The sequence below is a fragment of the Chanos chanos genome, chromosome 9, assembly GCF_902362185.1.
Source record: "Chanos chanos chromosome 9, fChaCha1.1, whole genome shotgun sequence".
NCBI classification, from domain to species: Eukaryota; Metazoa; Chordata; class Actinopteri; order Gonorynchiformes; family Chanidae; genus Chanos; species Chanos chanos.
Window position 1 is genome coordinate 6649173 of NC_044503.1, and position 13189 is coordinate 6662361.

A 13189-nucleotide genomic window follows, 5' to 3' on the forward strand; every position below is an offset into this window, starting at 1 on the left:
TTTGGTTGGGTTTTTGCTGTTGTTGTCGTTTCTGTTTCTGGTTTTGTTTTGGTTTGGTTTGTTTTGTTTTGTTTTCTCCATCTGGGACAACCTCATGTTTTAAAGGCCAAGTTATAGAACACAGAACACTCCCAAAGCAAAAATAAGATTTGAAACAAATTCTTAACTCTCTCACCTGCCAGTATGGACTGTAGTATACAATGTCTGTGTATTTAGTTTGTATGATAATTTGCACAATGTCATTTAGAAAGCTGACACTTTACCCCATCCATAATTATATGTATTTTCAAGGAAAGTGTAACCCCTTTCGCTGTAGCATATTTTATGTAACAAATTATATGTCACAGTAATGAATAAAAGACAGTCATTTGTATTATGACGTTACATTTTAATTTAGTCCATTAGAATTCAGTCTGCAAGAAATATTTCAGAGTACAGAGGGTTTAATACTGTGAAGCGGTGTAAATAACATGGACACGGTGTTATTGAAAGTGACGCTTCAAAATGTTTTGAGATATATAATGTAACTGAAAGTGGTACCTTGGTAAGTAATTTTGTTTGTGAGGAGACCTCCCTGCTTTTACTCATGTGCAGAGTAGTTCGACGCGACCTAATGTGGGGAAATTCTGGAAAACGCTGGAAAAGGACACGCAGTGGAACAGATTATAGCTACACGTAGTATATCATCGGAACATTTCATAACGTGCCACTTTATAAAAAACCATGTAGCTGTAGTAAGGATTGACCAGAATCCCACTTCGTATACTGAAATATTTTGAAATCGTTTAATCATGTGTGACACAACAGAATTTGACATTGTTGAAGCCAAAAAAAAAATTCTCTAGTCTTTTTAAAGCATCTAATTACATTTTTCCATCGGACTGACTAGTAATACTGTCACTTTTTGCATTCTTCTACCTTATAGCACATGTTTAATTTTACGAAGAGATAAGAATACTTTAAGAACACATGACCATATCCTTACTGGGACTGGTCACACTAATCTAACCTTTTAGCCTGTTACAACAGAAAGAATTAATCAACAAACGATCAATTATATGCCCTTCCTGTATTGCATGACTACTGCCCCCATAATTCAGTGTATTGGTTGTCAAACCAAGGCTTTGTGTGATTGGACGGATAGACTTAAGGATTTTGTAGCGACAAAACTGAACTGTTACTGTCTGAGGTGGAACGAGCCGGAAAAATAACAAATTATTCATGAATCAAAAATTTAAAGAAATCATCTTCGGAAAGAAAAGGTATGTGCATTAATATTACATAGTGTTTGACGTGTTGTCCATTCAATGGGGGAGGAAGAGGTAAGCTAACCAGCTAGCCAGTTAGCAAGCTAGGTTAGTTCATTTAGCTAGTCAGCCAAATAGATTCCTTTTTTTTAGCAGCTAATACATTAACATCAGCTAATTCCCTAATGCTATAGTAGAACAGATTTTTGATTCTATGCAATTTAACAACTGAATACAAATTTCAGATGTCAGACACATTACTTAAAGTTACCTCGCATCATATTTAACGTGGCTCTTATGAATTAGGTTACCAACCTATTCTCAACGGAGAGATTTAATTAGCTAACATTGTGATGGAAATATATTGCTTCCAGTCCTCATTTTATTTCATTGGTACATATTGTTCGCTGTTTTTTTCTTAAAGCTCATATAATACATTAAGTCAGTGTGTTAGGCTGAACTGCAGTACCGGGCAGACTAATAATCCAAGCTAACTTGGCTAGCAAGAAGCAAAAATTGTTCTAACCTATATAGAAACCGAAAATTATTGAAACGCTTTTTGTGTTTTCTTGGGACATATTTTGTTTAGTTTTAACTCTTTATTCGATATTTAAAGAAAAGTACTACCTCGTGGTTTTGTGCTACTGTCATTAGAATGACGCTGTCAAAATAATAGCATAATTGTGCCTTTAATAAGCTCTTAATTTACCTGACTCTACCATCAGAATACACCTAGAACCCCTGAATAGAACACACAAGTGCTCACGCTATGACACAGTTGTTTCCAGTTTATGGAGTGTACTGTAACGTTTTCGTTCTCATATGAGATAAGAAATTACAAAACGACTGTGATAGGTATGTAAGCTCCCAATCCAATAACTGTGTAAGGCTTAAAGTCGAGGAGCCTTAGTGGCCTAGACAAAAGTTGAGATTGTACCCAATCGCGTTCATTAAAGTATTTATGTCCTGGATTTGTTTAGGAATTTGAGATACTGAAACAGAGCTGGTAGTTTCTCTTATGGACATGAGACAATTTAAAGCACTGGGCAAACAGTAAATCTGGCTGAGTGAACATGCCATCAAGTTTGAGCTGAAGACACCAGGCAAAAAAGTGGACACAAGTAACAAACAGGTAATGTTTTCTCTTCTCAGAAGCATGGTTGTGGTTCTGTCAGTCCTGTAACACAACAGTTTAACAGTCATACATGACAGAATACTGATTTTCTACAAATGAACAGATGCCAGATCGTAAAATCATAACTTTTCAAATTGTGGTTCGAATCTGAGCAATATATTTCAATATTTCAGTGCATTTATGTGACTTTGAAAGTGTTAAAGGACCGTAGACTATGGGACTATGGGTACCTCATCAGCAGTAGTCTCATTCTCACAATTGTGATACCACTTTACCATTAGAATATTTTCAATGACCAGAACTATCATAATCAGATTTATACTACGCTGGCTGCATGTTTTTGCAGTTCTCGATTTTCTTTTACATACAAACTACTGCTGTCAAGCATGTTGCTTAGCAACTGCTTCCTTTCAGCGTGTGAAATTGTGGAAATGCGTTTCCAAGACTAGTCATCTTGTAGAGTTGGCCTATACAGGTCTTGATTTGTTGCTTTGTTGGATAAGATACTGGTTCATCTCATTTTTCTGGTTAATGCTAACTTAAATGTAATTGGTTATCAGCAAGATGCAGAAGGCTATGTGTATTCAAATATATTTTAGAGAGAGATTGCCTGAGTTAGAATGAACTGCTATCCTTTTTAAAAAGAAAAAAAAAAACCCATTAAGATCAGATTTTTCCTTCAGAAATTGTTCTGTTGTATTTTGTACTCATTTTTACCAAAAAAAAGGGTTTTAAATATGTCCTTGACATCACTTTAATTAAATCTCAACCAGTACTCTCACTTATATACTCTGTTTTCTGGCAGCCATGGAAACCAAGACAAATGGATCAATGGACACCAAAAGGTATATTAACTTTAATGATTTCATCATTTGTATTATCTGAAATCATCTGTGTGGGGTATAGAAATGCTATCTGTAATTGACCCTCCTACAGAGTTGAACAGTATCCATGGCAACCGTTTTTTTAGCCAGTGAAATTTAGCAACCCTTAAGTGTTCCATAGCTTGAATTCAAACCTTCTTGCGAATGCATTGTATAAAAATGTATCATTCATCTCTGTAGCAGTTCTGTGGAGAATGGTCAGCTTCCTGATCCTTCCCACTGGGCAGTAGCAGATGTTGTCAATTACTTTAAAGCAACTGGATTTGAGGAGCAAGCAAACGCTTTCCAGGACCAGGTAGAGTGGCATCTCTCTGTCAGATCTGGATGTTTATCCGATGTTTTTTTTTTTTTTTTTTTACCTAACTTTTCAGAGAGAAATATCTTTTTTTTTTTTTGTTCCCACAGGAAATTGACGGCAAATCACTTTTGTTAATGACTCGCAACGATGTTCTGACTGGACTCTCAATAAAACTGGGCCCAGCACTCAAGATATATGAGTACCACGTGAAGCCCCTTCAGACCCAACACTTGAAAAGCAATGCGTCGTAGCAGGATGGACAGATCTGGACAGTGGAAGACAATCATGCAAGGAAATAGCAGGGTAACTGCAGAGAGCAAAGACTTCTCCCTCTTTTGCATCGTATGCAGCTTAGGTGGAAAAAAGAAAACGATGAAATTCAATTGTGAACGTCCTGTCTTTTTGTTTGTTTGTTTGTTTGTTTGTTTGGTCTGAATGGACTGTGTGTGCGTTTATCATGGAGAATTGTTTACTTAAATGAAGGGATGCTGTGTAGGATTTGTTGAGTCCAGTTTGTTCTTGTTCCTCTTTTCAGGCTTGTATATAACTTTATTAAAAAAAAAAAAAGCACTGTTTGTCTTTTTTTTTTTTTTTTTGTAAATCATCTAGACTTTCTGAATAATGATGTGGCCTGTAATGTGAAAAAAAAAGTATGTTTGTGTCACATGCTGAAATTTTAAAACACTAATCTATGTGACATTGCTCAGTGAATAAACATAGCATGCAGTACATCTTTTGACAGGGTTGAAGTGGGAAAGGGGTTTATGCTGATGTCAGAGGCAGGAGGGTATATACAGGGAAGGGCTTGTATTTATTTAATAAGTGAATCATTTTTCTGTTTTCTTTTCTTTATTTTTTTTAAGAGTATGAATAGAATTGAATTGTTGTAAATGAATTTGCAGCACAAATTGATCAGAATTTGAACTCTGAAACAATGAGTCATGTTTGGATTTTTTGCTTGTTTGTTTGTTTCTTTGTTTGTTTGTTTTGTATAGCTGTTTGTGAACATTACACGTAAGGTTTGTATATTTAATACGATAAACTGCTTATTTGGCTGACAGCAGCAGTGAAATGTCAGTTCATGATTAGTGGTGCTTGACCTGGTCAGAGGTGTTTTCCTTTACTCTGAGAGAGAAAAATACCTCTCCACTTTCTCCATCTTACATTTATGTCTGATACAGGAAGACATGGTGTGTGTCTACAGATTGCAATAAATGGTGCTTTCTCAAAAAAAAAAAAAATTCAGGCATGCTTTCAACAGCAAATTACTTACTATTATTTGTAACTTACCATTATTGGTAAATCTGGTAAAGTGCATATCTTAAGTTATTTGTAACAGTTAACTACTAAATGACATTTAAATTTCTTTTGGGAAGATATCTGAGTAACCAGATATGCCCATATTCAGATAAGTCATAACCATGCTCTCCAAAACATTTTTAACCCCTTAATGGTATATTTGTCATTTTTCACAGGTTTGAGCAGGAGTTGGTACTGTGAAGAAATGTTATGCATCCATTGCCCAGTTGGTCCTCACTTCATTAAAATGTAGAAAGCAGAAAGAAAAATTATCAAGTCATGTTATATTGCAAAACCTGCCTCAGTTTTCCTCCACTGCTGAAAACACAGGAATTTACCAAGGAACAAGTTATTGTAATAATGCATGTTGATAAGATGGTAAAATATTTATTAACAATCAAAGATGTGTTGAAAATAATTTAAGAAGTCTTCAAACATTTTGGTGTTTATGAAAATTTTAGTTGTCAAGAGCTCATACTGTATGTTTAAGAATATGTTGTTTGGCTTGTTTTGTTTGTTTATTTGTTTGTTTGTTTTGGGGTTTTATTGGAATGTTGATCTACAGTTATGTTCAATGATATTTTGAATGATTCACAAATATGGCAACTTCATCTACGCTTTGCAATACCAGTTCACTCACGTCAGTTCAACTAATTGGCTAAGTGACATAAATAAACTTCACTTTGTAGTTCTGTTTAATACCTACACCATTCTTTATTACAATAATGCTTCATTATTACCATAATAACAGTTATATATTGCTGAAAATATGCTCAGTTATGAAAGTTCGGTTAAGAAATGGGGCATTGTTTTAGCTTTTTAATTTATTTAATTTATTTGTTTAAATTAAACTCTTTTTTTCTCTTTTTTTTTTTTTTTTTTGGGGTGGGTTCGACAGTTGACAGTTGTGGGGTCTTTTTTTTCTGCTGGTGATTAAAATTCTCTCAAATTGCTGTGTGGTCTGTCATTCTCTTTTCTTTGCCCATGTCACAACTTAGCCTTTGGTGTCCTCCGTACTGTTCCGGTGATGTTTCCAGATGGGTTATCCAGAGGCAAAAGAACCTGCGGGGGGGGGGGTGGAAGAAAGGACCAAAATTAAGAAAAATCATCCAAATGCACCTGCTGACACAGAATTTAAAATGGCTTGGGTGGAGGGGAACATGTTTTTAACATGTATAACATGAAATCTCCTTTTATAACATGACTTAGAAAAGTAAAACGTAAAATTTTTATCTCTTGAATGGTCTTGTTTCTCTCCCTGATGCTTTTGATTGTGATCCCTGACTCTGAGAACTTTACCAGTTGTGTTACTGGGTGAAAAGCTTGACACTAAATTTATTTCTAAACAAGTTCCTCTTTCCTCCAGCTGAGTGTTACGAATGCCCACCTCATCCTTGTTGTCGATTCCCATTTTGGTCATGTCAATTGTGAAGTAATGCTGGTTAGGCATGACTATCTCAATTTCCTCCACCTGAAATGCACATTACGCAAATGTTAGCATGACAAACAAGTCTGCTTTCATTCAGCGTCATAATTAAGCAGGCCCTTTTGCGTGGTTACTCAATGCTAACCGAAAAACATTTTCAGCACATGTTAATCAGCTGTTTAGGGGTTTCTTGACTTGCCTCTGGGATTCTGTCTAGCACAAGAACTTGTGTGTCATAGAGAGTCTTCTGAACGGATGGAGAATACTCCCCGCGATCGTAGGGACCAGCGAACTTTTCAATAATGGTCTCCTTAACCATTTTCCTGCAACAAAATACCACCATTTATGATGCTGTCAGTGAATGTAACAGGTAAGACAAGTCAAATTTTGATGCATGAATGAATTTGGCAGATAGTTCAGCTTACCACGCGTCATCGAATTGCACGTTCTGATGCGTGTTATAGCGCCATTTAGCATACACGGAGGTGCAAAAGCACCGGTCTTTGGCTTCCTGTAAGGTAGTGAACCTGTCCCTCAGGAAACCTTCAAAACCAGACTGAGTTGTCTTCAGGACCTTCATGTCTCTTACACCACTGTGGATAACTGGCTTCTCTTTGGGGACAGAAGATGAGAGAGTGTATTGAAGTATTTTCAGGAACGATTTGTTACCACGATGTTGAAAGATCTTTGTCTATAACGTCTCTCTTTCTTTTTTTTCTTTTTTCTTTTTAGGTTTTCAACTATGGCTTAGGGTGAAGCACAAAGTCAGAGTTGTGACCCTGAGTTTCCAGATCTTGAATCCTTTCACCTGTAGTTATGCTCACCATTCAAAAGCTGGTCAACTTCACAGAAGCGCCAAGCTTCAGGTGAGAATATGAACGCATGAGCATGCTCAACGCCGTTCTGTTAAACAGAGTTTTATATGACATTGTCATTACAGAAGTCTGGAAACACTCTGAAGAGTGACTGAGGTCACATGATGAATGAATGAATGAATGAATGACATAACCTTCTCCAGTCTTCTCCAGGGAGCTTGATCAATGTTCACTTTTGCTCTTGTGACATGTGTGAAAGCAGTAAGGAAATGTTCACAGATATCCATTGCAAAAGCTTCAATGGTTTTGACCTACCAGAGACACAAGCCCCAACATTAGTCTGCCCAAGAACGCTTTTCCATCAGTGATAACACAGAGGCCTGTATTTCCACAGGCAAAGACTTCAGGAATTTCAGTATAAGTAACTTGAACGACTTTAGAAGGGTATAACACAAAGCAAAAATCATCCACTTAGCTTTTGTCAAAATTTAAATCAAACAGTCAAGACTGTTCCCCAGTTGGACAGTTTTAAATCAGTTTTCAGTTATCTGGCTAACCAAAAAATCGGAATATTTATAGAACACCCCCAGAAGATAACATTTTTGTCATTATTGTTGGTAGGAAAACAGTTAATACTGAAAGCTTGGAACAGTACTTTCATCTGTCCAGTATATTAAGTTTAGTGAATTTTTGAGCGTAAACTGTTAAAGAAACCTACGCCTTTCAACTTGGCCAGGGCGTGAACAGTGTTCTTGATAGTATCCGTGGGGATAATGTCAGAGTTGTCTCCCGTTAGGTAGTCTTTGCGCGACTTGAGTGTGAGCTGTACATCTGCTTTCAGCTCGGTGATGTAATGGTGCATTCCCTCACGTCGGATATGCAGCACCTTCACAATGTTCTTCCCGTAACCCGTTCGTACAAACTCCACATTCTACAAGAATTCACGAAGGATAAGGTGATTTAATTTATTTTATAATTATTTAAAGGTTAGTTATGTATTGTCATAGTTAATTAAGGTACTTAAAGTAATCCCTTTTTCATATCTCTGCAGGGTGAAAAAAAAAAAAAAAGAGTGACTACTTGCAGGTATGACAGATAACATAATAAATCACTAAAAAAAATAATAATAATAATTCATCCGTGTTTGTTTAGCATAGCAATGAGAATATCTGTGCCTTTTTTGACAGACAGATAGAAATTGTCCCAATAAAATACATAGCAAAATTAACTGATTGATAATATGATTTCAGCACATTACAAAGGAAAGGTAAATGAAACTGACGATAAGAATTGCGTGAAAAGCTTGTCTCTACCTGATTGGATGCAGGTTCCATTTTGCCCTCTTTGTGCTGTGTGGCCTGCTGTACCTTTTGCTTTGTGGTTGTTTTCCAGGAGGGGGATTTGGTGGAGATAGCGGATTTTGTTTTTAAAGGAGAGGGGTGTTACCTGTGTGCGTTGTGCAATGAAGCCGTGCGTGAGGCTGGGTTGCGGGATTAATTTTTAAACTGACGTTTTTTAACATTCTGTTTTACCAAAAACTCAATCCAGGTTAAATGTAATCTCTTAATTTCAATTTACGTCTCCCTTTAAACTTTTATTAAGTTTAATCCTTTTGCTCCATCCTGTTAAACTGAAAATTTGAACTTCAATTTGGGTTTGATCTCAAACTGGTACTTGAGATGACAGGTTATTTGTCACACTCTGGAGAAGAGGCTAGATACATGTGCAATCCTAGGCTGTTACGAAATGAGAGAGAAGAAATTAACCTTTTAATAGAAGAGCCCTATTGCTTCGTTCTCCTAGCAAAACAAAGCCATAGGGCTCTCCTATTAGAAGGTTTACTACTTACTCTGAGTTTTCACTAAACCGGCTTTCTGAAACAGGGCCCAGAATTGTGGCCATAGTCAGTGTCATTGAGTTGCAGAAAATCTCTCAAATGACAAACTCTGTCAACGTGATATTTAAGATTTTGATCGGGCACTCTGTTAACATTGTGTAAGTCATTACCCTGTTAAAACCCTATGTTATTAGCACGGCATGGTGCTTAGATGCCATTGTACCCTGTCATGTATCACTGCTTTTGTCATTTCATACATATTGTGGCAACGTGTGTCCGTGCTACAGCTGTAGCAAGAAGAGCTGTCACTATTCAATCTTAAAACAAAGGAAGTTTGGTAATGGTGACCCCAGAACTTCTGATCTTCCATCAGTCAAGTCAGTTACAAGACAATCCAACAGACTGACAGGCACACATACACAGGTTTGCAAGAAGGCTATTCCCAAGGATTCAGGCCTGTAAAGCTTTCTATTTACTAAGACTTCAAAGAAGAACAACGGGATAACAGTGTTAATGTTTAGAAACTAAGGACCAGAGTAGGTTAAACCCTTGGGACAAACGCATACGTAAACAAAAGACGGAATTTGGGTAATGGCTTCAGATCCGACACCAGTGCATAAAGGCAACGTCTGTGCTATATCTGTGAGGAGTCATGGGACAAAAGATTTTACTTCCTCTTCCATATTTTCATATGTCTTGACATACGGGGTTTCAGTATTACTCAAGTGTGAAACAAAGGAGAGAAGTCCGTGACACACAGAATTTTCGCCTACGTTCAAGTTTGTCTTTTGCTCACTTCGAACATTTCAAATGATCCTTTCAAGCGTTTCCTGGTTGTTTGTTCTTAATGTGCTTTCAGGAAATATTCTCTGTAAAGCACAAATATCCTGTCTGAATGAAGATGGACAGCCTGTCGACTGGTAGGATCGATACTAGATGTAGCTTGATGATTCTGAAAGTTTGTGTAGGGGTGTGTGTGTGTGTGTGTGTATGTGTGTGCGCGTGTGCGTGCGTGTGTGTGTGTGTGTGAGAGAGAGAGAGAGTGTGTATATGTATTTTGCTCCTCTCTCTCCCTACATATATATTAAGGTCTGAATGCCCCTATCATTCATGTAAATTGTCATCGCTACGACAGCAAGACGTTTGAATACACTCTTGTAGTTTCTCCTTAAAAATGTGTGAAACATCTCCTCAAACATATGAGCACATAACTGAGCACCCCTCTTTTATAACACTGTATTTTGGGGATGGTTATGAGTTGCTGTGTGTGTGTTGTTGTCACCTCTACAGTCTTTCACTCACAAGAGACAGAAAGTGATCTCACCTCTGCAGTATTAGTCTTAGTTCTGTACCTGAGTCCTAATTTGCACTGACATGTAGGGACCCTGTCTCAAAAGATCTGCTGTGTTTGTGCTGGGGTCTGGAAAAAAAAAATATCAATGTCCTGTGATCCTTCATGGTGAGAAATTGCCTCACAGGAGAATCTGTCTATAATGTTGTTTCTTTTCCGCCCATGGAATCTATAGTCCTGACATTGTTTTTCTCACCCGTCCTCTGAGAAGGTTTATCATCTATAAACTGCCCACATATAGAGAGGGAAGTATTGGAAGTGGACTTGACTATATGTACCTGGATCCCTCAGTGAAGACTTGGCAACTGAGTAAATTTCTGATCAATGAGACTCATGGGGCTTTGGGGAACACACTGAACCAAATATACGAGAATTACCAGGTGAGGGCCTCTAAGCATCTGTTTGTTTTATAAAAGTCTCCACCTCCACCCATATACATCCAATACGTTACATGAAAACGCATTCAGGCACTCACATGCCTTTACTTAAACTGATAGACTGTCACTCTTTGTTCCCTCAATTGGCTTTCAGATTAATGCGACTCGCCGGGATTTCTCTGCTAAAGAAGCTATATGAGCAAAAAGGCGATTTTAAAATAATCGAGCAAGTGGGAAAAGCATTCGAGTCTTACAGTTCTGTGTAAATTCATTTCATCTCAGTCTGTCATTGAAAAATGATTTAACAGTAATTAAGCAAATACTTAATTATGATATCATAATTCTATTATTAATTACCTGTGATCATTTCATACAGTCTAACAGCTCGACATACGCTTTTTATAATGATGGCCCACCAGTGCTGAAGTATTACAGTAATTATGGACACACAAAAGGTACATTTCTCTAATTGTGAAAAATTATTTTGTTCTAATTTTGTTCAACATGCATCTTAGGTCACTCATCTAACAAGAACAGTCCTTAAAATGTACTTTGATGTTTTTTGCTTTCAACTGTTTACATTCAGATATCCAGTCTTCGTGAGTGTAAATGTCACCATCCAATGCATTGCAGTGATTTTAGAGGAGGAACAGTACAAAGGGCAACAGTGATAACTTTTGTTGACTTAGAACTGATTGTATTTTTTGGTTCTTTTTTTTTTTCTTAGCTCTTCATATAAAACCCTTTTCGTGGCGCTTTATGTAGCTCAGCCCTGTGAAGTGATGTAACACTAACACACACACATATATATATAGCACATATATAGCACATGCAATATGCACAGAATACGCATGTCACCCACCCACTTATTTTACATACAAGTTGATATCCCATGAAAAATAAATTGTTTAATCAACTTTTTGATCGGGCACGTTCGTGTATTGAGTTCAAAGTATCACAGTCCTTCCAATAAGTTTATGAAGACGCGTATCGTAAAGCATATCTTGTGTCTTATGGATATCGTCCACAGGTGCTCTGCATTTTGACAAGTTGCAAGGATTTTGGCTTATCCACAGCGTCCCACATTTCCCCCCTTTTCCTGAGAGCGGTTACGGCTATCCCTCCACAGGCAAACCCTACGGCCAGAACGCTCTGTGCATCACGTATAGATACGCCGAGTTTCGTCAGATATGTGAGCATGAACTACAAATTCCAGAATAAAATTTCATACATTTTTAATTAACAAAGGCAGTCACATACACACACACACGCTCAAAATGAACATCTGATCTTTTACAGCTCGGCAGTTTGGCTATCTAAACCCGCGACTGTACAACTGCTCCGTGCCCGTCGCTTTTCGCTCAGAGATGTCTAGCTTGGCACAGCTTTGTGAAGGCGAAACACCAGCACTCGTTACTAACAGACGGCTGGAGAAACTGGTGTCAGCCGGCGGAGAGAGCTTCTTCAGTTTTGCAAAGTCACAGAACTACGTTGATGGTGAGGGAGTATTTACCCTGGACCATCTTTGTGAAGTAGAGCATGTTGGGTTGTTGACATTTCCTTATTCCAAAGTACAACACAGTATTACAGCGGTTTTTATGTAACTGGGGACATGTCTATGTCAGCATGAAACTGTCTACATTTTGAGCACTTCTCTATCACGTGTTACTGGTATTTTATTAAGTTTGTGAAACGTGTAGATGATTATAATATGTGAACCATGACTATGAAACTTGTTTATTGTTGTTGTTTATTGTTGTTTTTTTGCAATGTAAGGAAATTACATGTGCTTTGCCTGTCAAATGTGTCAAACGTTTCTCTGTTGCTTTTCCTTCACAGACATTTACGCTGCATGGGTTGCACAGACTTTGTACACGAACCTGTTAGCGGAAACATGGCAACACAACATACATGGGCTTCCTTCCAACTGCTCCCTACCTAAGCATGTGATGAACATCGGAAGGGTCAAGCTACCAGGGCCAACTGTTTTCAGGTCTTACGAGGACCACTCGAAATGGTGTGTGTCTTCGTCTGATAAGAACCGCTGGACATGTTTAGGGGATCTCAACAGGGGGAGTGGGCAGACTAAAAGAGGAGGAGGGCTCGTCTGCACTCAAAACCCTGTCATTTACGACGCCTTCCGCCAGGCTGTGGCCTGGTACATAGGATGTTAAGACAAAGACATCTGTCACACCGTTAGACATATGATAATCAAAATTGTATTTTGGTCTGGATATGTGTGGATGATTACATTTGTCTTTTTTCTTTTTCATCTCTTTTTGTCTTTTTCATCAAGCACATTTTTTTAATCCTTTTCTTTATTTCTGTGAGACAAGGATTATCCTCTTATATTGACCGACGTGAGTTCTTTTTTCATGAGCAACTCTCCATAAGCACTTCAGGAGTGAGTGTACTATAGTGTTATTAATATTGTGTAACTAATAATTAAATCACTACAATGGACTGACGATGTTAAATTAAGCAAAAACAAAACGGCATGCACATACATTTTTCTCTCCT

At 37.6% G+C, this 13189-nt stretch overlaps 3 protein-coding genes across 4 annotated transcripts; 2 read left to right on the forward strand and 1 right to left on the reverse strand.

Annotated features, from left to right (window-relative positions):
* Positions 1 to 2259: 2259 nt before the first annotated feature.
* Positions 2260 to 4090, forward strand: samd13 (sterile alpha motif domain containing 13). 2 transcript variants are annotated; one of them, XM_030784988.1, is made up of 4 exons: positions 2260 to 2379; positions 3188 to 3227; positions 3447 to 3561; positions 3672 to 4090. In XM_030784988.1, the coding sequence occupies exons 2-4, from the start codon at positions 3190 to 3192 to the stop codon at positions 3813 to 3815; spliced, it is 297 nt and encodes a 98-aa protein (XP_030640848.1). In that variant the 5' UTR covers positions 2260 to 2379; positions 3188 to 3189; the 3' UTR covers positions 3816 to 4090. The 2 variants fall into 2 exon arrangements, with proteins under 2 accessions (XP_030640848.1, XP_030640849.1); XM_030784989.1 differs by having other exon boundaries at positions 3450 to 3561.
* A 1450-nt stretch (positions 4091 to 5540) lies between these two features.
* Positions 5541 to 8551, reverse strand: uox (urate oxidase). Its single transcript, XM_030783576.1, has 8 exons — positions 8418 to 8551; positions 7823 to 8035; positions 7299 to 7415; positions 7114 to 7192; positions 6715 to 6901; positions 6489 to 6612; positions 6251 to 6334; positions 5541 to 5925 (listed from the first exon to the last, which is right to left on the reverse strand). Exons 1-8 carry the CDS (start codon positions 8436 to 8438, stop codon positions 5851 to 5853), a joined length of 900 nt encoding a protein of 299 aa, XP_030639436.1. The 5' UTR covers positions 8439 to 8551; the 3' UTR covers positions 5541 to 5850.
* A 730-nt stretch (positions 8552 to 9281) lies between these two features.
* On the forward strand, positions 9282 to 12950 carry dnase2b (deoxyribonuclease II beta). Its single transcript, XM_030784343.1, has 7 exons — positions 9282 to 9318; positions 9801 to 9861; positions 10504 to 10672; positions 11046 to 11124; positions 11700 to 11861; positions 11969 to 12166; positions 12509 to 12950. The coding sequence occupies exons 1-7, from the start codon at positions 9282 to 9284 to the stop codon at positions 12841 to 12843; spliced, it is 1041 nt and encodes a 346-aa protein (XP_030640203.1). The 3' UTR covers positions 12844 to 12950.
* The last annotated feature ends 239 nt before the right edge of the window (positions 12951 to 13189 follow it).

Excerpts from the sequence above, each read along its gene's own strand:
- samd13 (XM_030784988.1), top strand. The coding sequence starts at position 3,190 with ATGGAAACCAAGACAAATGGATCAATGGACACCAAAAG. Across the intron at positions 3,228-3,446 it reads GGATCAATGGACACCAAAAG|CAGTTCTGTGGAGAATGGTC; the intron begins GTATATTAACTT and ends TCATCTCTGTAG. Across the intron at positions 3,562-3,671 it reads CAAACGCTTTCCAGGACCAG|GAAATTGACGGCAAATCACT; the intron begins GTAGAGTGGCAT and ends TTGTTCCCACAG.
- uox (XM_030783576.1), bottom strand. The coding sequence starts at position 8,438 with ATGGAACCTGCATCCAATCAG. Across the intron at positions 6,613-6,714 it reads GTGCAATTCGATGACGCGTG|GAAAATGGTTAAGGAGACCA; the intron begins GTAAGCTGAACT and ends ATTTTGTTGCAG. Across the intron at positions 6,335-6,488 it reads TGCTAGACAGAATCCCAGAG|GTGGAGGAAATTGAGATAGT; the intron begins GCAAGTCAAGAA and ends TGTGCATTTCAG.
- dnase2b (XM_030784343.1), top strand. The coding sequence starts at position 9,282 with ATGGTGACCCCAGAACTTCTGATCTTCCATCAGTCAA. Across the intron at positions 9,319-9,800 it reads TCTGATCTTCCATCAGTCAA|GAAATATTCTCTGTAAAGCA; the intron begins GTCAGTTACAAG and ends ATGTGCTTTCAG. Across the intron at positions 11,862-11,968 it reads CGCCGAGTTTCGTCAGATAT|CTCGGCAGTTTGGCTATCTA; the intron begins GTGAGCATGAAC and ends GATCTTTTACAG.